The sequence below is a fragment of the Acomys minous genome (genome assembly GCF_964271855.1).
Source record: "Acomys minous genome assembly, chromosome: 18".
In the NCBI taxonomy this organism is placed as follows: Eukaryota; Metazoa; Chordata; class Mammalia; order Rodentia; family Muridae; genus Acomys; species Acomys minous.
This window is the reverse complement of record NC_140501.1, coordinates 69115848-69143161: the sequence shown is the minus strand read 5'-3', so window position 1 is coordinate 69143161 and position 27314 is coordinate 69115848. Positions and strand designations below refer to the sequence as shown.

The following is a 27314-nucleotide window of genomic DNA, read 5'->3' as shown; positions in this document are numbered from 1 at the left end:
CACACACACACTGTTGATGTGATTTAAATGGTGCTACATTTGGACTTCTACAGGAAGAAAATATCCAGAGGCAAACAGAAAGGGAAGCACTAGGCATTCAGAATGATTTATATTACTCCATATTGTTTTCATGGCCATAATATTTTAAAACTTTGGCTTCAAGTGTGTGTCTGTGTGTCTGTGTCTCTCTGTGTGTGTGGTAAAATGAAGGCTGAAGCCACAGCTCAGTGGTACAGCATTTGCTACCTCATGCATATATGAAGTCATGAGTTTCATCTCCAGTACTACAAAAATAAAATAAAATTTAAATGCAATAAATTAATGAAATGACAAACTGCCTTGCAATTTACTAGTCTTATAACCACTTTAAATATGTTCCTGCACTTAGCTTTAAGCTTTTCCTCAACATTTTTGACCTGTGTAAGAGGTATGGGTACTTTAAGTTTCTGAAAAACTACCATAGGGGTAACATACAAGCTGCAGCGAGGCTAAAATATTGCTAAGAGAGTCTGTTACCCTGGGATACTAACCAACTCTAAATATTGCATATAAATTGAATCAGAGGCTAGTAAAAGAAACAGCTGACAGAAGAAAGTAAAATCAAAGCACTCCAAAATAAAAATATTATCTTCTGATTATAGCAAAAGGGACCAAGGGTATGATAGAAAACTTTTCCTCACTCCTGCCTTCTGGTCTTTTGTCTTTTTTTTTTCTAGTAGTTTCTTTCACTTATCTTGATTTTTATTTTTTTTTATTTATTTTTTTATTTATTTATTTTACTTTGTCAGGTGTGATTTGTTGGGTAGAGTGACTAAGGGAAATTTCCCTTCCCAGAGTCTTGCTTCTCTTCAGCTCTTAGCCTCATGGTAAAAATACTTAATGTGAGACCTACTGTCTAAATAAAATTCTGAGTGAAAAAAACCCCACAGCATTGTCAAGTGTAGGTGCTATGCTGTACAGCACAGCATTGTTAATTGTGGGTGCTACACTGTACAACAGATGCCTGGAACCTACTCATCTTCAAACCTGAAACTTTATACCACAGATCAATACTTCCTCACTTCTCCCTCCTCTCCCTTCTCCCACCCCTGGCAACCATCATTCTACCTGGGTTTCTCAATTTGGCCAGTTTATTTTTTAATTTAATTTTATTAATTTATTGATATTACATCTCAATGGTTATCCCATCCCTTGTATCCTCCCATTCCTCCCTCCCTCCCATTTTCCCCTTAGTCCACTCCCCTATGACTGTGACTGAGGGGGACTTCCTCCCCCTGTATATGCTCATAAGGTTTCAAGTATCTTCTTGGTAGCCTGCTATCCTTCCTCTGAGTGCCACCAGGTCTCGAATTTGGTCATTTTAGATAGCTCAGATCCATTAGAATCACGCAACACTTCTTATATGTCTGGTTTATTTATTTAGCAAACAACATCTGTCATCCATGTCACCGTAACAAGATTTCTTTCTTTGTTTTTGAGGACTGAGTAATAGTCTAGTGCAAAGCTATACCACGTTTCTTTATACAGACAGCTAAATAGGTTTGTACAGAAATCTGCTGTGGTCTAAGTAAGGCCCTTTTCTGTACACACTCACGAGTGCCAAAGGATATGTTGAGATTGTTGTTAAAATACAAATTCACACACATGTCATCTACACTGTGTGAATTTGTGACTGATAATATGACTTTTTTTTAAACATTCAGACCATGGTTTTCTCCTCAGTCCTCTTCTCCCAGACTCTACCCACCCCACATCTCCTCCTCCATTTCTTTTCAGAAAAGGCCAGGCCTCCTATGGATATCAATCAAACATGGCATATCAAATTGTAGTAAGACTAGTCACCTCCCCTTGTATTAAGACTGGATGAAGCAACCCAATATGAGGAAAAGGGTCCCCAAAGCAGTCAAAAGAGTGTGAAGAGGCACTATTATCCTTGATCTAATCTAAAGCTACAGATTGAGTAATGCCAGGTATGAGTGCCCATCAGTTGAACCCAAGTGTCCTTGAATTAGAAACACCTATTGTTAATTTGCTGTATATAATTTGTCAAGAAGGCAGGTAACAATGTTTCCTCTTGCTCACTGGTTCCCAGCTTGAGGAACACAGGCAGGGATAGCCTTTAGAAAGCATCCCTTACAAAAAACAAGGCATCCCTCCTGCGGAACTGGGACTCACTGATGAGAGTCATGACTCATGTTCTACTTTAAAAGAAAAAACCTTGACTTCAACCTGATTTACAAACTGCTAGCTTTTATTTGCCTCTGTGGGGCTTTTCATTTCTCTTCCTCAACTTTAAACACTTGCTTTTTTTTTTTTAAATCAAAATTATCTAGTGAAGATATTTTTTCTAGATAGCCATCATTCAGAAATGGGTCCCATGACACTCTCTCATTAGCTCCCTAGAGATGATGCTTAAATTCCCGTGGGAGGGAAGAGCTTGCATGAGAAATCCATTCACTTAACAAACACAGATATCAACAATGGATGTTTCTTGACCAAGAAGCCTTGGTTTTAAAGAGGGACCTTCCAATGTCATGATATCATTCAAAGCATGGGGAAAGGAGGCAGTGCATAGATTGGGCCTAAGGTTGTCCTCATGCTGAGTCCACAGATGTGACTGATGATTGGTTCCTTCTCTCCTCTACTTTAGCTCCATCCCCAGTAGAATAGAAAAACAAAAATATGTGTCCTTTCTCACTCAGATCTATGAGGAATAATTACATTGACCCTGTCACAGTGGACTAGGCTCTAATGACTATGAACACATTCTCCATGGTAACAGCATTTTGGTAACCTTTATCTATTTTAGGAACTGACCCAAGCTATATTGCTAAGTTCAGTGAACTATACTTTCCAAATACCCAGATTCAAACAGGGTGTTTAAATGTGTTATTTGGTATGGAAGAGGAAATTACATTCCAAGAGAAATGAGAAAGAATCTAAAAGCCCATCCTCCCCCATGAAGGATGCCCAGAGTTCCTTTGCACATGAGAATTCTGGTCACCTTCTCTAAAGAATTCCTTCCTTGATGAATAAAGCCAAAAATACCACTGGTGGCCCACGGGTGACAAGATCATAGACATGAAAAAGTGCTCTGCCTTATTCACAGTAATGGCCACTTAAACACAGAACCAAATGGCAAGGACAATCACTCTAGAAGCTTACACATCCTCATCTTGATGTCGTCCTTCTTTCTTCTTAGCTAGTTTCAGTAATATACCAAAGGAATATGTTATAATGATGAAAAATAAGATTCTTTCAGCATAGGCAATGAGCTAAGTTACACTATTTAAGAGAATAAGCACAAACTGAGGTTAAGGGTTCATGTAATTCATTATTTCTGGTGCATTTTTTTCTTACTAACAGTGAGACAATGAAAGAAAGAAAAATAATAAAAACTAAGAGGCTGGAAAGTTTAATGCAGTATATATGCAAACTTGAACATAATCCTAACAAGGTGAGATATATCAGAAAAAAATTCATTCCAAGTGGTAACTAGTCTTTGATACACACATAGGGCACAGCGATGTCCACAAGCCAACAATCTCAAAATGGCACAGAAGGATTGTGAGCAGTTACTCTTCCTTAGAATTTGTCTATCAAAGCTGAGGATGCCTTGGTGGGAACACCATTAACTTCAGTTCAGCATAATCCAAACCAAGGAAAAGGCAATGGAAAAATACAAAATATTTATTCTACCTAACCCAGCTAACCCCACTGAACATGTGTACTATGTGTTTCTAAGTTGCAGCCCTTGGTGATGGCGAACATACTACAGAATAGCCAAACACTGTGTGCTACATTTGGTATACAGTGTGTTTTTTTCTGCTCAGCACAAGAAAAATCTACTCTCAAGCACATTCAAGGGCTGGACCAAAGGCCTGGTAGCAGCAAGATGGTGAGATACTGTTTTATTTATTTACTTATTCTCTTTCTTCTTTTTGCCTCCAAATATAAAATAAAGAAAGGATCTCATCGACTATGCAATTAAACCCAAAGTCCAATTCAGAATTCGTCTTCGGAGCTATCAGCTAACAGCATCACTCTGTCTTGCATGCTGTTGAATTCTCTCTGCTGGGGAAAGAAAACAGGAAAATGTTAGATTCTCTCTCTGTGAAGTGGAGAAGCAGACACACTCTGAAGAACAGGGAGCAGCTGATAGGAAGCACTGTGAACAAAAGCCTTTCCTGCACCATTAAGCAACTCTCCGCACTTTTAACAAGCCAATCCGGCAAGTAGTGAAAGAGTGTCTGAAGCAAATTAGGCTTGCTGTTGTTTCTGCATACCTTCCTTTTATGCCTTTTGAAGCCATTTCTTCTTCGGCGATTCATAACTTTAATGCTGTAGAGTGCTCCCAGGATGAACAAGGCTCCAGCTATCCCTACCCCAACAGGCACCAGCATCCCAGACATGTAGCCAGCCTGAACAGAGAAGGAGAAAGACGTTCATCAGGATGTTACACAGACCACCAGGTTCTGGGAGGCTTTTTCCTGATACATAGCAGCAGGTGTGTAGATGCTCTGAATTCTTCTGGCTGCTCTGTTACAATTAAAAAGGGAGCCTAGAACAAAGGTACTGCTTTGGGGGAAGAAAAGCAACAGAGAAAGTAATGAGTATATATATATTCCCTTAGAAGTATGTTCCGAAATAAATCAGCCAGACCTAGTGGCCCCTCCAGCCACCTGATTATGCACATTTGTCAACATCAATTTTTGATGACAGAAATATAATTTGTATTAAAGATGGATGGAGTGGGCTTCTGAGAATGCCAGGGCTATTAAAATGCAATAAATTGGAAACAGCCTGAGTTGCCTGCCAAAGGGCTGAAATGTCCTCTGGAATACTGTGTTCCTTGGACGGTAAAGGGGGGGGTGGCTCGTTCTCGCGCCCTCCCTCCCTTCCTTCAGCTCTCACTTTTCTCAGCTGCATTGCAGTAGGAAAGGAAGAGGAAAAGAGCATATGAGTAGAAGGTGAGAGTGCTGCCAACAAGAAGGGCGCAGGGGCACGAGCGAAGAGGCAGGTTCATCGTTGGAGGACAAGGACGAGGAGATGTGCGGATACGAAATGGATCTCAGAGAGAAGCAATGTGAAGGAGACCAGAATAGAGACCGTCCTCGGTCCTGGGGAAGCAGTGGCCCGAGGACCACTGCCAGCAACACGGCTGCTTCCACAGGAGCCTTGGGGTGTTCCCAGCTGCCCAAGGCCACTGTGGACACTCTGTCCTGAGAGAACAGTGTGATTCTTTGGTTGGTGGTTCAGTCTTCTTGTGGTGTCTGAGCCCACTGGCTCCCCCAGCCCTTCCAGTGAGGGGGAGGGAGCATGAGGACAGGACTGGGAGGAGAAAAAGGAGGGGGCTGGGATCAGGCTGTAAAGTGATCAAATAAATAGAATTTTAAAAAACTAGAATAAATAGGGTTCTTTTTTTTTTTTTGAAAAGGCATGAGTCTTCTAATGATTTCTTCTTTTTAAAAGATCCATTTGCTTAGTTTGTGCATATGTGATGTGTGTATGTGTGCCTGAGTGCATGTGTGTCACCAAGTGCATGCAGTGCCTGAAGAGGTCAGAAGGCTTCAGATCACCTAGCACTAAAGTTACAGATGGTTATCAGCCATCACATTGGATCTGGGCATGGAACCTGGTCTTTAGCAAGAGCAGCAAGCGCTTTTAAATCATGGACTCATTTCGCCTGCTCCTATTTAATTTCTTATTTAGCAAAACTGCTTCTAGCTATGAGCCAAAATGAGACAGACAGAAAGACAGAAAGACAGGCACACATGCGGGGGCATACACACACACACACACACACACACACACACACACACACACACACACACACGAGAGGGGGGCGGAAGTTAGTTTCAGAAATTCCCGCTGAGCTTTGTAGGTTTTGATTTTCTAACCTGCATGTGGACTAGCGGAGATGCTCTCAGTAGCACCCCCTCAATGGCCTTATATTCCAGAGTTTTAAATTGGGAAAACCATGGAAAACTTTCCATCAACTTAGCAGTGGGATTCTTTGAATTCAGTGTAGTGTTTTCAATGGAAAAACAAAGCCCAACCATTCTTCAACAAATTCATACATTCTGTAGAAAACCAAGGTTTTTTTTTTGAAAATTCTTGCAGAGCTGCTTGAGTCTTATAAAAACTCTATAATCTTCTATATAGAGAAATATTGGACAATTCAAAACCTTTGGTGCTATCATCAAAAATACCAACTTTAAAAAAAATCGACATTTTTTTTTATGCAGGGGACTGGGACAGATGCTGGGACTTGCTATTGGGACTCCAGGTGAGAGAGATATGGGAAGATAGGGAGATAGAAGGACCCAGAGGGTCCAGGAACCCTACAAGAAGACCATCAAGGGTGGTGGATCTGGACCCAGGGTGTATACACAAACTGCTGTGCCAACCAAGGACAATGCATGCAGTAAACCTAGACCCCCTATTCAGATCTAACCAATGGACAGCTCATTCTCAATGGTTGTGGGGACAGCGAAGGCTGCCTCTGACATGAACTCTGGTGCCCCTATTTGACCACTTCCCCTTGGTAAGAAGGCCTAGTGGCACTCAGAGGAAGGGGGAGCAGGCTACTGGAATGAGAGCCGATAGGCTGTGATCATATGATGGGGGAGGAGGTCCCCTTCTGGCACAGGTCTAGGAGAGAGAAATAGGGTGGAAGACGGAGGGAGGGGGAATGAGAAGATACACGTGAGGGGATAACAATCGGGTTGTAATCTGAATAATAAAATGTAATAAATAAATAAATATTTTCAAGTCATGGAAATATACACACATATTTAATATGAAAAATTATCAACTTTCAGCACCATTAATGAATCTTTTCTGGTTGTACATGCAGAGGACAATATTCGTTCTTCAGAATATCAACTTGATAAATAAGTCCCGAGCCTCTTGAAGCTCTGTAGTTTAACTCCATACCAACATATAAGTGTTCCAAATATGTCACTCCTGTCATATTTCACATACAAAAAAATCAGTTACGTCTTTCACTTTTTAAATGGTATTTCCTTTGCCTTCAGGTCACAAATACATTATAGGATGGGACAAAGCCCTCAGCCCATCTTCCAATGCAACATAACCACTCGTCCTTCAAAGATGACTAAGACAAAAATAAGACATTCCTTGGAGCTGCCTATCACTTAAATTTTGCAGATAAAATAAGATCGTATGCACTTATTTTTTAAGCTATCAACTGTGCCTAGTAGCTTTTCTTTGTTCAAAATCATTGGCTGTGCATACGCATTGAGAAATGACATCCCAGGAGTCCAATTTACCCTTGCGTTTTTCCAACCAAGACTGTATAAGCTGGGTCTAATCATGATAAAACAGCCAACAAGACTAAAATGATAGAGATTCTACTTTTTAAAATAAACTATCCTTCAAAAATATGTATATTAAAATAAAATGAAAGCTGTAAAATGATGAAAGGAAATGGTGAAATATAATCAAGGAATATGTTACATAATTGTTGATGGGGTCTTACACTAGAGAACTGATACTTTTGCAAAGGTCATTTCCGGTCTCCTGAAAGTTGCACTATGAATACCAGAGACCATAAATGTACTGTAGCTACAGTAAATGGGCTCAAGATAGGAACTGCAGTAAGATTTGATAATAGAATGTCCTTATTCTTAGGAAGTACACACTAAAAAAAAATTAGAGATAAATAGGCCACGGTCTATGCAATTTATCATCAGATGGTTCAAGTAAAAAATAAGTAAGAGATTATGTTTGCAAATAAAAATCAAAGGCAGTGAAATATTAGCAGTGGCTACATCCAGATTAGAGATGGTAGGGGTATGGTTGGTACTGTTTTTATTTTTATTTATTTCCCCCTAAAGTTTAAGTGCTTAAAATATATCATAAACCAAAATCTGACTAGCAATGCTTGGGTTTATATGCTTGCCTTTGAGTTTTTTCTTAAATACATTGTCCAAAAACATCTGTTTTAAAGAAAGTTATAAGAAAAACCTATGAAAGGCACTAAGGATGTAGGTCCGTTGGTAAAGTACTTGCCCAGAGCGAACAAGGCCTTGAGTTCAACCCCCAGCACCACATTAAACTGACCCCAGTGACACACACCTGGAATCACAGGGTAAGAGAGGCAGAGGCAGGAAGATCATGGGGTTTCATCACAGTGATGGTAACCCTAAGACCCCGTGGCGCGTACAGATTCAATAACACATTCCTTGTAGGGGAAGCCGAGGAGGCTCTCATATCTCCCTTGAGAACGGCAGAAAGCCTTCTTTTTAAATGACAGGTTGTCCTCCATGTTTCCCTTTCTCCTCTGATTTCGGGCTAGAACATGGAGCTAGCTAAGTTGGCCATGCCATGCAGAATCAGGAATCCCCCTTGGGAATGAAGGCCACAAATGGTATATCGTCAAACTGAAGCACGTTACGTCCTGTTTCTCTGTTACTACCCATGAGCCTTTGACTTCAGCTGTGATGGCTGGGAGTTTCCTGTCCCTCGAGAGCAGCCTTAATCTTAACATACAAAAACTAGAGGAAAAAAAGAAAACAAGAAAAGAAATGAGCCAGAACTTTTGAAAACACTTCCTTTTTGGAATTCTCGTAACTAAAAAAGACCCAGTGTCATAACCAATTATGAAACTAGATTGAGAGGGTACCCTGGTTTGGTTTAAGAGTGCTATTGATTATGTGTTGAGTTTTCAGTCTAAGGGCTTGAGTGACTTTCATCAGAGGCAGTTGCTGTGCTTCTGCAGACAGTAACAAGTAAGAGTTGACATTTGCATGCATATTATAAAGTTTGTAATAGCAAAGCTCAATGCAGCTTCATGCCAATTCTTAAGTCTACATTAATCATTTTGTAATGTATCTTAACATAAATTATTTTAGAAAATATCTTTCTCAGGATATTCTTCTAACACGTTCTCTGTCCATTTGAACATAACCAGTACCAAAATGGCTCCCAACAACCTCAACAGCTTGAACATTTCCTATGTCACTTTTAACATATTTGAAAACAAAAACAAATTCACTCTCAAAAGCTACATATATGTTAATTTTTACTGAGAAGCAAAGGAGTAGTGAGAACTACTGTAATCACATAATTTTACTTTCAGTTAGACGGCTTATTCTTTAACATTAAGTTGTACTAAAATTTTTTAAAAAACTAGTAATTCCACTATAGGAAAACTGGCTCAAATAATAAAACAAAATGTATGGAAAACTACTACAAGCAAAGGTGTTTTGAGTCTGGGGAACTGAAGGCATGTCAATGCCTGACCATTAGTAAGCTTTTCAAGCAATTGAAATCCCAATTAGACCTGAGCTAAAGCGTATGAATGGCATCTATCGCGGACTACAACAAGGACTTCAGGCCTCCATTGATATTTTGAGTAGTTCCCTTTAAAATTACAAAGCAACCAAATGTGAAAACTTGTAGAGGATTAAAGATTAGAAAAAGAAAGAAAATATGCACCTGGAAAGGATTTAGCATTATTGACCACTGTGTGGAATCTATACAAGAGGGGGAAGTCCTTGTCCACAGCTGGCCACCCAGACAGGGTGGCTTGCTAGTGTCTAATGAGAAGCAACTTTGCAATAAGCTGCACACTTAGGGCAGTTTCCTGTCGCATGGATACAGATGAACCACACTGTCAGTGTCTCCTAAAAGAAACAGTTCCAGGTAGGTCAGAGATATCATTTAGTTGGGAGTACCACCCAAGGTAAATTATTACACCTTTGTGACAATAAAGGGCCTGCTCAGTGGATAAGAGTGCTTGCTTTTGGGCTAGACAGAAGGCTTGGTGATTGAGAGCATTTACTGCTCTGGCAGAGGACCCAGGCCCCACTCCCCGCACCCACATGGTGGCTCACAACCATCTGTAACTTCAGTCCACATTCAGGTAGAATGCTCATACACACAAAATAAAACGAGCCAAATCTAAAAACAATGGTTTGAGAGAGCTTGCTGTGCAACCACAGGGCCTGACTTCAGAACCCACATTGCAACTAGATGGCAGGCCTCTCACATGCCTGTAACCTCAGTTCTGTGAATGGTGGAGATGAAAAAAAAAACTGCTGGGGCTTGCTGGTTGCCAGTGTACCCAAAGTACCACCAGCTCTAGGTTCAGTGAGAGACCCTGCCTCAAAAGAATGAGGTAGGACCGTGATGGAGGAGGACATCTGACTCAATCCTCTGGCCTCTGCATGTGCACAAGCACACATACCTGCACACACATAGAAACATTATATGAGAGAGAGAGAGAGAGAGAGAGAGAGAGAGAGAGAGAGAGAGAGAGAGAGGCAGACAGACAGACAGACAGAGAGAGACAGAGACAGAGAGAGACAGAGACAGAGACAGAGAGACAGAAACAAAGACAGAGACACACAGAGATGGGGGAGGGAAGGAGGGAGGGGAGGAGAGGTGAACAAGGTTCCAGAGAATATGGCGTCCAACTCCTGTGTTCTCCATGAAGGAATCCAAAGAGAACACCTCCCCTGTCGAGAGGCCCAGAACCCCAAACTGAAGCTCCACTATTATAATTATTCTTAAGATTGCAATTTAATGACAACATTTATCCTTTCCATTTCCTCCCTCCACACTCTCTTACGCCCCTCCTAGCTCTCCTTCAGAGTTATGCTCTCCTATTACAGGCACATGTGTTGGCATGTATACATATAAATTCCTAAGTGGTAATCCGTGGGAGCTCCACTGTTTTTCACGTCTTTTATTTGCCCTTTAGAATAAGTCAGGAGGAGGAAGAGACTTTCCTTACCTTGTCTTTTAGCTTTTCCATCCAGCTTCTCACTAGAAAAAAGAAGAGAATCAGTTATAAATATCCATCTCCTACTTACATTTCATAGTTTTCAATAAATTGTTAATTTGATATATTAAAGCTTTTCCTTTTTTCTTTTTCTTTTCTTTTTCTCTTTCTTTCTTTCTTTCTTTCTTTCTTTTTCTTTTTCTTTTTTTTTTTTTTTTGGCATGAGATAGCATAAAAACCTCGACAATCTTAACAAAATGAGAGCCCTGGCTTTTTTTCTTTTGAAATGGTCTTTCTAAATAGCTCTGCTGGCTGTTCTGGAACTCACTATGTAGACTGAGCTGGCTTTGAACTCCCAGATTTGCCTGTCTCTGCCTTAAAGGTATGTGCCACTAAGACACTTATTTAGAAATAAAACAGAAACCAACCACCCTGACATCATTAGATGAACAAAGAATATTTTGTTTGCTAACTGAGTTCTATGAACTATTCAGTTCATTAGGAGCAGACCTGGGAAAGGGGACAGAGAGTCACTTTCAGGGTGCTACATGCATTTTTTTCCTCTGACAGTTTCTCAGTAACCTGACGCTTGTTTGTCTCAGTTCTTAGATCAACAAGGATGAGGATGCCTGGATGCCTCACTCTGAAGCGTGTCGGAGAGCAGAGAACAGAGAATGGCAGGGCAATGGGGCACCAAGGAAGCCCAGCTCCACTCTGCTCCAAACAGAAGCAGTGCAACTGCATTTGAAGGAAAAAGAACAGAGCCAATATCGAGAACTCATTGCCTTTTCAACTGCATAATTCTACAACAACCACTATTAGCAATAGTACAATCACTACTATTAATAATAGAAGTAACGTGAGGAGGCTGGACCAATAGGTAATTTTCTCCAGATCCTGATGAAACCATGTAGAGTTTTAATAGGAAAAGATGGAGGTATCATTCAGAGTGTGGAGGATGACTTGATATTGAGGACGGGCGTCTCACGCTTCACTGGCTTTTAATGCTTATGTTGGTGCTTTAGTCCGCATGTTACTTAAGCATCGAAAAATGAGGGGGGATACAGGGTATCTTCATTTTATCTTTATTGTCAAGCAGTAGAAAGCAGTAAATAAATTGCAGACAGAAACGTAAGGTTTCTTTCTACTTGCTTTCCTGACTAGAAACCCCAACAAATAGAATGGGGTGACATTGAGTTATCACTTTTACTTATGTACTCTGAGAGTAAATATATGAACGCAGCAAGGCTATAGCCTGTCCTAACTGTGCACTTCTGCTGCTGCAGTGCCAAAGCAGCGAGGCTACAGCCTGTCCTAACTGTGCACTTCTGCTGCTGCAGTGCCAAAGCAGCTTTGAAAGGCAAAGAAGGAGACATGCTCAGCCATGCTCTAATGAACTATATTTATAGACACCGAGATTTGATTTTCAGGTAATACTTATATGTCATAGTCATTTAAAAAATCATATTAAAATGTAAAAAAAAATATTTGCCTGCAAGTTATATGCAAACAGGAGGCCAGGTAGAGTTGGCCCCATAATTTTGGGGTCCTGGAATGAGAGTGCTGTACTCAGGAAGTCAGCACTGGCATTTACAGTCTTCCCCCACAGGGAGGGATTTGGTCATGTGACAGTGCTGCCGTGGCTGTGACTACATCTCACAAACCACAGCCCCGTGCATTGAAGCATGTGACCCACAAGATGACAGTCATGAGAGCCAGGGAAGCTTTGTTTACAAGCCGGATGTGTGGCCCCTGTCCATTATCTGGGCATTCCAGGGCCTGAATCTCGAGGATTGCTTCAAATTTTGGGTCAGCCTGAGCTACAGAATAAGTCCTTGTCTCAAAGACTGAGATTATGTGCATACTCAGAAAATACATGGAAGCTGAGGTGATACTCACAGCCAGCCAGTAAATAGCCACAAGAATGCCAGCCTGATTTCTAGGAGAGTGTCTTCTCTGTTGCCTATATCAACTGTGGTTGCAAACATGAAGATGCCTTTGGCTTTTCCACCTCCTTCAATGGCCTCAAGACTTCATGCAATGACCTTGTCAAACCCTCAGGGTTGTCTTTCCCTCATAGCTCTGGCCCTACTGGGTTCAGACAGAGGTGAGGTGACTGATCAGGATAGGATCAGGGTCATGTCCAGGTCACAACAAAGACATCTAGAAACCTCAGAACGAGGCCAGGAGTTGATGCTTCTAGGAGTGAACCCACCAAGAAGGGAGGTTAGCCGCTGATTTTAGAGGAAATAGCCCCCTATGTAAAACAGAGATGACAACAGAAGCTTCGGGAAATCACTGTGAAGATTACAAACGCCACATGCAAATGTTCCGTATAGTACCCGATATAGAATCCAAGTAGGTAGAAAAAAAAGCAAATGAAATGTGGGTGTTGCGTTACTATATCTCAAATCCAAAACATTTCAATGCAAGAAAGAGAGTATTCAAAATTCATTCTTTCATTCATTCTACAAATATCTGCGATGTTCATGGTGTTGCATCAAGCATTGTGCCCTTCCTATGACAAGTCAATGGACGCTATGGGATCTGCTAAAAGTGAGAAGAGAGTTCAGCTATCAAGTATCTAAGAAGTAGATAAGAAGAAGCAATTGTGGGGTGTGAGTAAGTGAAGGACAGAGTTCAGACTCAGGAAATAGCTTGGGTATTATACGGAGGATAGGACAATGATGGTGGGACCAGGAAGACTGCTCTCAGAAAGAATAGGTTGCTCAGAGCAGAGGGAAAGGAGGCCAAGACAAGGCTAGATTTGAGGCATCCATAGACTTCTACACTGTTGGAGACTCAGTGCTAAGAGGAGCATTTTCAACTTGGGTCTCACCTGGGAAGCTACCCATACCTGAGGTTCATCAAGCAAATTATATGGAGTCTGTGATGGTTAGGTTTCAGGATTTGTTTGGTGGGTGGTTTTCTGTGTGTGTGTGTGTGTGTGTGTGTGTGTGTGTGTGTGTGTGTATGTGTGTGTGTGTGTTTTGCACCTTTACATGTGCTCCTGCCACATTGCACGTGTGAAAGTCAAAGGACATCTACTACTTGGAGGAGTCATTTCTTTCCCTCTGCCTTGTGGGTCTTAAGGGATCAGCCTTAGGTCACCAGACTAGATGACAAGTGCTTTTACCCACGGAGACATCTCAATGGGCTATGGTATAGCTGTCAGTTTGACACAATAAGGAATCATCTGGAAAGTGACTCTCATTGTCTGCATCAGGTTGACCTGTGGGCATGTGTGCAGGGATTGTCATCGTCATCTTAACTGAGGCAGGAATAACTGCCCACTTTGAATAGTATTTTTCTCTGAGCAGGACATCCTGGATTGTATAAGAGCGATGAAGCTGATCTGAACAGTAACATGTGTGGATCGAATAATTCATTGTTTACGGCTCTTAACTGTGGGTGTGATGTGACGAGACAATTAAGGTTCCTGCAGCCTTGACTGCCCACAATGATGGACTATATTCGCAATCATGAACCAAATAAACCCTTTCTCCCTTAAGTTGCATTTTATTTTATTTTGTTTAAATGTATATTTTATTATAATTTATTCATATTACATCCTGATTGTAATCTCCTCCCTCTTATCTTCCCATTCCCACCCTCCTCCCTCTTCAGCCTATTCACTTCTGCTAGACCTCTGCTAGGGTGGTCCTCATACCCCAATTGTATTGCAACAACCTATTAGGTTTCATCAGGATAGCCTGCATCCCCTTCCTCTTTGTGCCCACTAGGCCATCTTGCCAAGGGGCAGTGACCAAACTGCGGGCACCAGAGTGAGGTCAGAGGTGCAACATCACCCCCCCCCACACATTCCCATGGAGAATGAGCTGTCCATCAGCTACATCTGTTCAGGTCTAGGGCCTCTGCATGCATTGTCCTTGGCTGGTGCATCAGTTTGCTCAGGGCCCCCTGTGTCCAGATCGTCAGGCCTTGATAGTCTCCCTGTGGAGCTTCTGTGCGTCTTTCTGGGTCTGGGTTATCTTACTCAGGATGATCATTTCAAGATTTCCTTGTTTTTAACAGCTGAATAGTATTCCATTGCGTAAATGTACCAGTTTCCTTATCCATTCTTTGGTTGATGGACAGTCAAAGCAATAGGAAAGAACACTAAGAAAAAGTCCCATACCAGGTAATATTCATACAATATAATGTTCCAAAGTAAGCAAAAAGGCATGTCAAATCAGAATGCTTGAATATGTGCAGCTAATTTTAAAGAGTATAGTCCATATATCAGCTCTGGGATTCACATTAAGAAAAGAAATCTAGGTACAGCTCAGGAGTGATGTGGAAATTGGTATTTTGGTAGATAAGGGTCCAAAAAGGTTTAGGCAGATATTTTAAAAATAGTTTAAAAACTTGATGTGGAGAACCTCAAGCATGCATACAGAGTGGAATAGCATATATAACTTTATGTGATACAGGTACCTATGCATAGATACATACATATATACTTTGGGTGTTTTTCCTGTATCCATAACTCTATGCCATATATGTCTCACAGGGAGCCCAGAAGAGGGTTCCTGGTCTCCTGGAACTGGGTTATAGATGGTTGTAAGCTGCCATTTAGGTGCTGTGAATCTAACTCAAATCCTCTGGAAGAGCAGCAGAGCTCTTAGCCACTGAGACACCTCCCCAGCTCTGCGAAATAAAATTCTTTAAGGAAACAGAATTATCCAAGTTTGTGTGTTCAAGCACTATGTGCTAGTGAGCATAGTTCAGGGTTGGCTCTCCTCCCCACACCAGTAACAGACTGAAATACTATGTGTAACGGGAGCAATGCATGCCAAAATAGTAACCAAATTAAATAACAAGAGGCAGAATTAAGGACATTATTCTTTTATTCCTTGTAGTTTTTAGGGCTTGCCAAGATATATATATATATATATATATATATATATATATATAATCTTTGTACTGCTCCTTAATTAATAGGAAAACACATTTTTAACCCCCTACAAAACTCTGTAGACCTCTACAACTTGAAGTTGGTGCTAAACTGCTAACTGTGAGACCTTTCATTTGCCTAGTTCCTTAGACGACAGCATTGACTCTAGTCCCACTGATGCTAGTTGTGTCTCAAAATTTTGTGTAATAAAAATTCAAACTCACAACACTATAACAAAACCTCTGGTCTCCTTCAAGTATGAATGGAAGTATTCAGACAAAAAGTAGGCCTGAACAAAAGCCATATATACAAGTCCTCAGCTGACATACTTTCTGGTGAAAAGTTGAAGGATTTTTGTCTTTAGGTCAGGGACACAGGATGCCTAACTCTGTTGCTTCTGTTTTCCATAGTAGCTGAAGTCCTAGCCAGTGCAGTTAGATAATAGAATGAAAAAGTCATCTACCTGGAAACAAGTTGAATAGGAAAATGCAAATTAAAATCTATAATCTTATAAAAATATACCATTTACATCCATACACAGAGAGACACAAATGCACTGGTGTGCACACACAAACACACATACAAAGATGCACTAACACATTTACACACACACACACACACACACACACACACACATGCATATAAAGTCTAAAAGAACTTATAACTGGAATGGGAAAAGTTACTAGTTATAAATCAACCTGTGGAAATCTGCAGTACTGGTATATAACAGCAAACTACCTGAAAAAAAGATGGGGGAAACAGGTCCATTTACAATAGAAATAAATCAAGCTAAACAATTAGGAATGAATTTTTCCAAGGATGTAAAGTCCTGAGGATGAAAGAGGTCAGAAAAATGGGAAAACTACTCTGTCTTCAAGGATTGGAAGAATTTTAATATTCTTGAAATGTCCATCGCGCCCAAAACAATCTGTTGATTTTCAATCTGTTGATTTATCAAAACGATTATTTTCCACAGAAATTAAAGACACAGCCTTAAATCCATATGGAACAAGACAAAACATTTGAAAATCACTTATCTGGTAAGGAGAAAAGATCCAAACTGTATGAGAATCAGATGGCTCAGGAGCAAGAAGGTAAATGCCCTAATTTAAAGTGAGCACTTTAATCTAACACACAGAAAGCAAAGTAAAAAGTTCAAGGCCAGCCCTGTCTATTTAGTAAATTCCAGCCTAGTTGCGGTTACACAGGGTTACACAGTGAGACTCTATCTCAAAGCAACAAGTTGAAAAGATTGTTGGCTCTGTTTATTAACAATTAAACTTTATTATACAACCCAACTAGCATACACAAGAAGGAAAAAAAGGTTAAAGGGACAGAAGAGTAAACCTTCCGGAATCCGTTCCACAGGACAGGTCCTTAAGTGTCTCAGTCCCGCGAGCTGGTCTGGTCCTCTCTCTCTCCGCGCGCTCTCCTCGCCTCCACCTGTTGTTTTTTCTTTTCCCCACCTTCCCAGTCACAAGCAAAGGGCGGTCTCCTTCTCCCTTCGAGGGTCAATTAGGAAAACAATAGCCACGGTGGGGTTCCCAGGTCGGCTTCCTGAATTCCAAGCCCAGGAAGGCTCCAAACAGTCTGTCACAAGGTATTCATGGCTTGCCCCAAGGGTAAAGCCCGCTAAGACTGCTTCCACCTGTGACAAAGCTTAATCTTTCCCACAAAAGATCAAAAGACCCAAATGACATTTCTCCAAAGGGGGAAACATTCAACCTCACAGACAATATCCATTTTTTCTGCTGCTATAATAAAAATACTAGAGGCTGGGTAGTTGACAAGAAAAGAGGTTTATTTTAGCTCAGAGTGATGATACACAGTCAAGACCTGGTTTATCGTGCCTTGTCTGAGGATGGTTCTACAGCTTGGTGAAGAGGCCACCACAAGGAAGGGACTGTGGGCTAGAGCAACCACACCAGAATGCACATAAAGGCTTTGATGAATTATCGAGAAAAGGGCATACTGAAAATGAGGGGGGGGGAGCTTACCTGACTTCTTGTTTATCTTACCCTCTTGTCTGTCTGTACTCTTGAAACAATGTTCTCCTTTTTCTGGCTTTATGTGTGTCACCTTCTGCCTCTTAACCTCTGTGTATCTTTCGATCACGTGTATCTTTGCTCCCTACTCTATCTCAGGGAGGGGACTATGGTGGCGAATACTGAGTGTGTGGGCTCACGACTCACCTTCAGAGCTCTCATTCAGACCGAGTAAGCTAGAATGTATAGTTCCATCTTAGCATGCATATTTTCTAGCTCTTATGTGGGTTCCCGGTCCTGTGGCACCTGAGTGTTCCTCTGGGCAACAACCACCTGACAGACAGAAAGCCTGGCAGGAAACTTACCAGTAAGAATGAGCAATGCTGAGGACGCTTAGTCTGGAGACTGAGGCACGTGATTCTAATGTTACAAATGCAAAATACAAAAGCCACAGGCAGGCTCCTGGGAGAAAGGTAGAACATTAATGCATGTGTTAGTTGTGGCTAAGAGTGTGGTGAGTCAGTTCCTTTTCTCTTCAGTGACAAAACACCTTAAAGAGCAAATCAAGGAGGGTGACTTATATGGGTTCATGGTATGAGAGGAGAGTGTGCCACAGAGGGCAATAGACAGTGGAGCTCATGGGAGTTGTAGAAGGGAGACCCTCACACGCCAACAGGTCAAGGAGCAGGGACATAAATGCAGCCTCTTTAGTGATACATCTACCAGTGATTTGTCCATTAATAACACAACTTAAGTATTTTACCTAAATCAAGAAAAAGAAGTGTGTATTTTACCAAAGTAAAAAATGAAGACCATACAGTCTTTTGTTTTATTAAAGTGTGTGCTCATAATCCTGAGTACTTCTACTCTGTCAAAAAAATAAATGACAGCCGGGTGTGGTGGCATGCACGCCTTCAATCTCAGCACTCGAGAGGCAGAGGCAAGGTGGATCACTGTGAGTTTGAGGCTAACCTGGTCTACAATGCGAGTCCAGGACAGCCAAGGCTACACAGAGAGACCCTGTCTCGAAAAACCAATAAATAAATCAATAAATAAACAAATAAAATAAATGACAGCCAGTTTTTTCTCACTGTTTATGACTTAGTCATAGTGTTGTTCTGATTCAAGGAACAAAGCTCTTTTCCAACTTACCACTCTTAAGAATAAGAAAACCTACCACATTTTCAGTATTAAATGTCTGTTTAAAATAGAAAAATACCACTGAGTTTTTGTGTCTATGGATTAGCTTCTAGAGGTCCTAAATTTACCCGCCTTCAAGGCACATAAACCCCATCTATAGCCATGTGCTCCTCATATAATCACAGAACAGCAAGACTCTAGGAAGCAGAATGACCTACTTCTTTGCACAGGGCTAAGTGAGCAGTAACTGTGTGTTCAAGAGGCAATTAATTCTGAAGGCTCTCAGCTGATATTTACAGAGAAGGGCACAGAGAGGCCAGATAAGCTAATCTCCACTTTCAAGTAACATTGGAAATATCTTTATTTACTGAGCACTTTAGGCAGGGGAAGATTGGCTTAAAATCAACTTAGTGTCTGCCAGGGTCATTCAATAATAACCATGCTGATGTTGACAAATTACATATGATATTGCCACCACTTCTATGATGAGAAGGTGGTCATGAACCTCAAACATAGAGATGTACTGTACTCAAGTGGAGATGTCCCTCCCCTAAAAGGGAGGCACGCGACTTTACTTCCCACCATTCACCAGAGAAGAAAAAGTTTAACAATTAGTCAGTGTCCACCCTCTACAATTGGGTGAAGTGAAGCTTTGCTGCCTTTTCACTGTGGCACCCGGAAAGCACGACGGGGCCATGAGGTTCCGGATCTCTCATTCGGCTTCACCAAGACCACACTCAGGGCTCAGAACTGCTCACCTCCTCACCCTTTAATTACCTTATCTCTCTCCAACCCAGCGGTTAACAATAGAAACTATTTTTTCTTCATATTTTTATTTGTTTACTTTAATGAACATGTAATGATTGTATGCACCCTTGGAGCAGGATGTAGTAATTTCATATCAGCAGACAATAAATGATGATCTAGTCAGACAATTAGTGTTTTTCCCTCCTTAAATATTTATGGTTTTGTGTTGGGAAGCTTAAAACTCTTCTACACTTTTGCAAAATATATAATAAACTTGTAGCAATTATATACATAATACATACATATATACACAAAATATATACATATCTCCAAATATATGTGTATATATACAAAATATATACATAACATGTTTTAATGTATAATACTTCTGTCCTACTATATTGGGGACACTAGATCTTGTTCCTCCTACATAGCTACAATTTGCTGTCTGCCCGTTTATCTCTCCTCTAGCCCTTCGTCCTGTGCTTTTCAGACTCTGGTAAGCACCTTCTATGCTCTGCTCCTCTGGGATTATTCCTAGATTCCACAGTTGCCCTTCTGGGCCTGGCTTGTCTCATCTAATATGAACATCTGCAGCCCCGTCCACGTTGCCACAAATTACAGAACTTCCTCCTTTTCTGACCAAGTACACTTCTGCTGCGCACGTATTCTTCATCTTTATTCGGTGACCCCATATCCCGGCAGTCATGAATAGTGCCACTGCAAACAGAGGTGTTGGGTATTCTTGGATATGCTGACTCCACTTCCTTTAGATACATGCCCAGTAAGTGGGATGTTACAACCCGCTTTATTTTTTAATAGAAAGCTTACTGTTTCCAAAAGTCCACTGGAGGCAAGCTTGGCTGAGCTGCTTAACAGAGCCACTGATGTGAAGTGTACAATCCCCAGACACCCTGAGGCTTTAGTCAGAGTAAAAGCCCGGAAGCCCAGCACACAGGCCTTCCTCGGGCTCAACTGCTATGTAAAATGGTAGAGTACATCAGCTTTATGACAGAGACACAGTCCACTCTTTCTTATATAAATTCTGAGCTTCACTGACAAAAGCCATGGTTTGGACCCAGGGCTGAGGTGAGCGGGACATTTCCTGGGGACCTCATTTACCATTGGCTCTCAGCTAGAGTTTTGGACATGATTTACTTAATCACAAGAAGCTCCCACTTTCCCAGTGCTTTGACACAGCCAACCAATGAAATCAATTAGAAACAAAGTGCCGAATGAATACTAAATTGGTTTTAAAGCTTGCTTCAGGGTTTGTTTCCTAAAGTCCCACTTACCGGTCCACAAGGCTTGCCTATCCACAGTGCTAAACAATGTCAAGATTTACTCCCAAGAGAAATTAAGGCAAATATTTGCCTAAGAACATTTGTGCATTGATGGTGCTAAGGGAAACACCTGTGATGCTGTTAGATAAATAAGGCTGCAGATCTTCCGTACAGTATAGTACCTGAAGCCAACAGTATTATGCCATATTTGTAAAAATTTGTTACAAGGATGAGCCTCTTGTTAAAGTCTTAACATATGGATGTACTATGAAATGATCATTATAATCTGACATAGCTACTGACGTGGTTGCACATCGTGTTGGTGTATGTGTTGAGAAGACTTACGTCCATTCATTAAGAAAGTACTGCTTAAGTCAAAGGGTTCTGATGATGATGGTAATGATGAAGGAAGGGGACAGGAGAAACTTGGGAGGTGACATCTTTCTTTATGATCTTGGTGTCAGGAATGTGCACTTATCTCCAAACTCATCAAGTTGTGGACATGAATTGTGTGCAGCTTTTTCTATGTTAAAACAGAAGATCAACTGCCATCACAGTAAATATACCCAAGGATAGAACTGCACTGCCGCCTAAGTGAACTACTTGAATTTCCCCTGGGCTCTTGCTCCCAATGGAAAGTCTAAGGGTCTTGGTTTTTTACACAGGAGAGCAGGTCAGGCCCCAGACTTCCCTGGGCTCAGGGGAGCAGCTGTTGGCTCTCCGTGGGTGTGGGGCTGTTCTGCTCCTTCACTTGTTCCTTAGTTACTTGGAGCCTGAGCATCGCTACTCACTACGGGGAGCTTCCTATGCTCACTTACTTTCCCTCCTGCTGGATCATTTATTTCCTTCACAAGTTAGCATTTTTCCTGTGAACTTACTTCTTCAGTGGAAGTTGATCTCCCTCAGAGATATTGAATTGCAGAAACATTCCTGTTTGCCTGTGCTAAGCACATCTGGACCAGGACCCTCGTGTTCCCTGGACAGGTAGTCCTAGACTCCATTACCAGTTGAAGATCCTTGCATCATGATGTCAAGCCTAGAATTTCCAATGGCTTTTCTCCCTCATTCCCAGTCAGAAGCTCAGAAGGAGAGGTGCTCTTTTGATATGTCTCAGGCCTCTGTATGGGGGCTACGCCCTGGAGGGCTGCTTTCCCAGGACACTTTCTGTGCTCAGGAGTTCCTGGTTGGCTTTCTGACTTGCAGTGGCACAAGGCCATGTCTATTGATAATGTTGGTTTTAAACTCTTCCCTTCAATCATATGCTGTTTGGTCTAGTGTCCCCACACTCACAGTCCACTGTGCATCACCTGGTAGTGGGATGGCCTGGGCTTCACATTGCCTCTTCTCACAACAAGAGATTGCTCTTCAAGATCAGCTATGCACACTGTCCAGATCGAATGCTTTGAAACCATGACTTAGCCAGTATTTCTGTGTTCTAGCAGAAACTGAGAGTCCGGTCACTCAGCCCACCCTACTGCAGAAAACTGGAGATTCACACTTAACTTTGAACAAGGCACTTTTTTTTTTACTAAGACAACATTCTTGTAACAAAAATAAGAGCTCTAAAGCTACAGTTAAAGAGCATTCAATACATTTACAACGTTAGGTAACAGCTACCTCTAATGAGTTTCAAAAACAATTCCAGCACATATATTCCATGAGAGCTCCCCCACAACATCCCCAGGAACTACTAACATGCTTGCTGACTCATACATGTTCAGAATGTAGCGTATGAGTGGACTTATATAGTATATAACATTATGTGTGTCTATTGCCAAGTGTCATTGGTCATAGAAGAATCCAAATCAAAGCCAAAGTGAGATGCTACTTCCCAACTAGTTTAAGCCAGGGGAGCTTGTTAAAAAGATCAGAAAAGAACAAGTGATGGAGAACACACAAAGAGCAACCTGCTAGCTCCCCAAATATAGATCACAAAATTACCACATAATCCTATAGCGCACTGTTGGGGATATACCTAAAGGCACTGAGAACAGGTCTTAGACAATAAATACTAGCACCAGCACTATTTAAATATCCAAATGAATAAACAACTCATCTGTCTATCAGCTAACAGTGGCATATTATCCAGCCATTAAAATGAACTATTTTTCATGTTACACTCTAAGCGAAACTAGAAATTATTATTATTCTAAGGGAAAGAAAATGTGAAAGTGTTAACTGATAAGAGATGGGGTAACGAATGACCTGTAGCATTCTGGAAGCTACCAAGAGGGAAAGATGAGAACTCATAGTCCATCTGCACCTGCTTGGTGCATCGTGTCCCAGTCCTCAGGTGCTGCCTGCCTACTGTCCTCTCCTAGAGCAAATGAAGCCATTTCAGCCTGCCTGGGGTGCAGAAGCCCTCTTACTGAATTGATCCCCTGTTTATGTGGTTTCTCTGGTATACTGTACAATCACGAGTCAATTCTAGACAAAAGGATGCTGGCCTAGAAGCAATCCTATGTGCCAGATTCTCCTTTTCTCTTCTATTTTTAGTCTCTTTTGTGTGAGATACAAATAATATCAGCCATACTATCACAATCAAATATCTCCTCACGACCCTGCTTTCAATTCACTGGAAGTGCTTATCCAGAAATTGAATTAGGCTTACAATTTGATGTGCTTCAACACAATTAGCAGGGTTCTACAATGTAGCCAATATTTACTGAGAATCTAATGAGTACCAGGTAGTGTGTCAGAGAATCCAGTAAAGCTTCATACATCTATGAGTTGAAATTAACACTGCAGTTAGGTCTAAAAGAAATTGAATTCTCTTTCTCTAGTTTTTTTTAAAGCAGGCATAATTAAATCCCAAAGCTCTGAGCATCTATTAACCACTAGAAATAAAATCTGATTGTCCCCTAGATTCGTTTCCACAAACATTTATGAGTTGTCTAGCTGCAAGCGGTCCCAAAGTCACTCATCTGCCAAATAGATCTGTTTTTACCTAGTGGCAAACAAATGCTCGAATTATTTTAAAAAGAAGCAGCTACAAACCACTCTCTTAATTGGCGTTATAACTACATTATTAATAAGTTTATTTTCTTCATAATGTAGATGTCTAAGGCCATTAACACTATGGCAAATTACAAATATGCATTAAGAAGCTAAGCAAATAACAGCCACTTCCCCTGGGAGACAGTGTTACAGAGAAGCTTTCCAAGATTTGTGTGAGGTCTTATCTTTAATGCAGATGCTTTTGGAGTAGGCTTCAGAAAGAACTTCCACTCCCTGGAACACCTCAACTATCAGAAAGATGTTCCCAACTGTTGCGTCGTCGTTGTTATCATTATTATTGTTGTTGTTGCTATTGTTGTTATTGTTATTAATTTTGAGGCAGAGTCTTTTTCTATGTAGTACTGATTAACCCAGATCTCACTGTGTAGACCAGGTTGGCCTCAAGCTCATAGACATTCAACTGCCTCTGCCTTCCAAGTGCTCAGATAAAGGGTATTCCAAAAATTGTAATGCAAACCATGGTAAACTAATATACTGAAATGCAGGACATAGTTATTATCAGAAAGAAAATTATCCCAACAGACACTGTGCAAGTGTATCCTGAACAGTCTTCCCTGGCATTGGAATTTTCTGCCACACTTGCTTCCTAACCAGGCTGTAGTCAGCCTTCCTCTTGTACCACAGATACATCCTTATTTCCTTCTAAACCATTTTCCCCCAATGCAATTTGATATAATTACTTTCTGCTTAAAATCCTTGCAAAGCTTGTTGCTCTAAGCAAAGATATACACTATTTCTTGTCCCACACAACTCTATGTGATTTCAGTTTTTCTGTGAGCAAAGCCTTCCTCAACTCCAAACTTTCACATCTGCTCTACCTTCTGCCTCCTCTGTCACCCATCACCCACCTCCCTGCAGCTCCTGGGGCTGTCACATCTGTGCAGCTCCAATGCCTCCCCTCATGACTTCCAGGTTATAACAGAATTGCATGTTCCGGTGTCAGCTGGTGTCTGAGGACACACATCTTCCCATGAGCAATGGCTCAAGAACCCACACTGAACCTTGACAAAACAGTTTCTGGACTGAAATACCATCTGAGTCCTTTTCCACTGGGAAAGGAAGATGAAAGTTGTCATACCCAAACTAGAGTTGTCCATAAAAGGCTCTGCCAATAAACATTGCCTGGCCGTAACTATGCAAATGGCTTTCCCAGATGCGCATGTTTCCATGGAGGCAGCTACAACCTCATATGGAAAGTACTTCTATAAGGCCATCAGGGCAGAAACTGCCCCTTTAAACTTTGGACAGAGGCCACTGCTGTTGTTAATCATCATGGCCTGAGAGTACTGTTTCAAAAGTACCTGATGGAACCCTCATCGATTTGTGTCTGTCAGCATTTCCCCTTGCTGTGACCTCTCTTAACTAGTTCACAGCTCACCATGGAATGCGTCACCATCACACTGCTCTGCTGATCCCAAATGAAAAGCAAGGCTTCCCCTTCATTGATTCTCTACTTTAGTCTGACACTGCCCAGTCCTTTTCCTTCTGATCTTTATTTTGAGGCAGGTTAAATAGACTTGGGGGTGCATGAGAAGGCAGAGAATCCTCTTGTCCTGGCATGAAGCTTGCCTGTCTTCTTGACCAAGAGGCAAGAAACTCCAACACAACTGGCTAAGTCAAAATTGCCTATAGCGATAACTTGTAGTTTTCCTAAAGACACTGAAAAGAAAAATGGTAAAACAAGTGAGCTGTGTTAATTTGGGGGCTGGGATTGTTTGTAGCCTTGAGTTTTAGCATATCAGTTCTCCTCTTGAGAGTAGAATACACAGGGGATAGTTTGGCCACCTGAGACTCTACCTGGTTTAGGCTATGTCCACCTGTCTCTTCTAAGAGCATCCTTGAGAGATAGTAGACCTTTACCTGAAGGAACTAGATACGTGCAAACTCCTTCTCTGAACAACAAACCTAGCAACCTGTTAGCAGCTGAGGGTATCCATCTGCATCAGGCAGGATGTGCACCCCTCCTGAACAATAGAATACGTTTCTCCTCCCTCTAGAGACCATCACACTTAGGTTTTAACTTCATAAATCATAAAAGGGTAAGGGAGCCGCTCCAGCCTGAACTGGTTTTGGGCCCATAATAAATAAGAAGACTACGCTTTCCAAGATTTCTAGGGAAAATCTTTTATTAACTACCTTGTACCTATAAATAATCGGGTGTGCGCATGCACATGTTTAAAATCAGATGCATTATAGGAAGGGACATGCCCAGTAGAGAAAAGGTTATATAACTTTAGAACTGTCAATGAAAATAGAGAACCGTGCAAACTATGTCCTTCATAACCAATTCTCCCTTCCTTCAGAACACATACAAAGAAGCTACGGGCCGTCCTCCTCCAGGGCGCCGGAGCAGCCTCATTCCAGAGGCTCACCCTTCACGACAGTGTGCTGCTTTCTGCTCTGTCCTATCACGGCACTTTGGATAAAGCAGTCTTGCTATTTTACAGTCCCTGTACTCCTTTATTTGATTCTTGGATAATGTGCCAAGAATGTGGAAACACCCGATCACAAGAAACATTTCATCCCTAAATTGAAACAGTGTGGTGCCTCATAAAACCACCTTCTCATTTCACTTACAAAAGGAAATTCTTTATAAAATGGAGGGAAATGAGGTCCTGTAATTTACTTAATTTGTAAACTATACTTAAAACTTAAGCTATTTTTCTTTAAATCTAATAAATTAGAGTGTTGGAGCAACATAACCTATGAAACCACAGGGCTATATAGCCATGTTAAAAGACACTTAGCCCCATCTCTCTCACCACCACCCACATCTCAGTCTCAGTGCTCTGTCTTTTCCTGTATGGTGCTGTGTAAATACTTTATAAATTCACTGACTTGGCTTCATTCTGGCTTGTCCTGAATTCCTTTTCTGTAGTATAGCATCAGTTTTATCCAAATGGGAAACAAACTCCTTATGCTGTGACCTGGGTTGTGGCTGACACCTTCACAGAAGTGGGACTGCCACTGCAGCCCGGGGAGCTCTCTCTTCCATGCGACTTCTCTTGTCTTCTGGGTGTTGCCTTGCAATAGTCTTTTCTGCAAGCAGACACATCTCAGTTCTCTTCAGAGAACGTGACAAGACCCAATTCTCTTTTAACTAAAATAAACAAAAAGTGAAAGCCTTACTTGCCTGAGTGTCTTCAGATCTGATTATTCTGAAGATATATGTTGCATTTACAACAGTTTACCAAAAGTTAATGCCTGGTTTTGAAAAACAGTTTTAAATTAGAGGCTTTTTCTTTCATTGTAATAATAACATGGAGCCTTAAGCTCAGGCAAATCACATCTCCTCAGCCTCCCAAATAGCTGGAACCTCAGGCATGCGACATCACACTTGATTTTGTAAAGCATTTTTTTGTTGTTTTTTTCGAGACAGGGTTTCTCTATGTATCCTAGGCTGTCCTGGAATCACTTTTGTAGACCAGCCTGGCCTCGAACTCACATCGATCCGCCTGCCTCTGCCTCCCGAGTGCTGGGATTAAAGGCGT

The 27314-nt window shown here is 41.3% G+C and overlaps 1 protein-coding gene across 1 annotated transcript in view; it reads right to left on the bottom strand.

Moving 5' to 3' along the window:
- Positions 1-1904: 1904 nt before the first annotated feature.
- The window catches only part of ARMH4 (armadillo like helical domain containing 4), a 94162-nt gene continuing 68752 nt past the window's right edge, over positions 1905-27314 (bottom strand). Inside the window, exons 7-9 of the mRNA XM_084768031.1 lie at positions 10766-10797; positions 4287-4421; positions 1905-4074 (exon numbers count right to left, since the gene is read on the bottom strand). Of these exons, the coding sequence (XP_084624157.1) occupies positions 4006-4074; positions 4287-4421; positions 10766-10797 (236 nt within the window). The 3' untranslated portion in view covers positions 1905-4005. The remainder of the gene's footprint in view (positions 4075-4286; positions 4422-10765; positions 10798-27314) is intronic.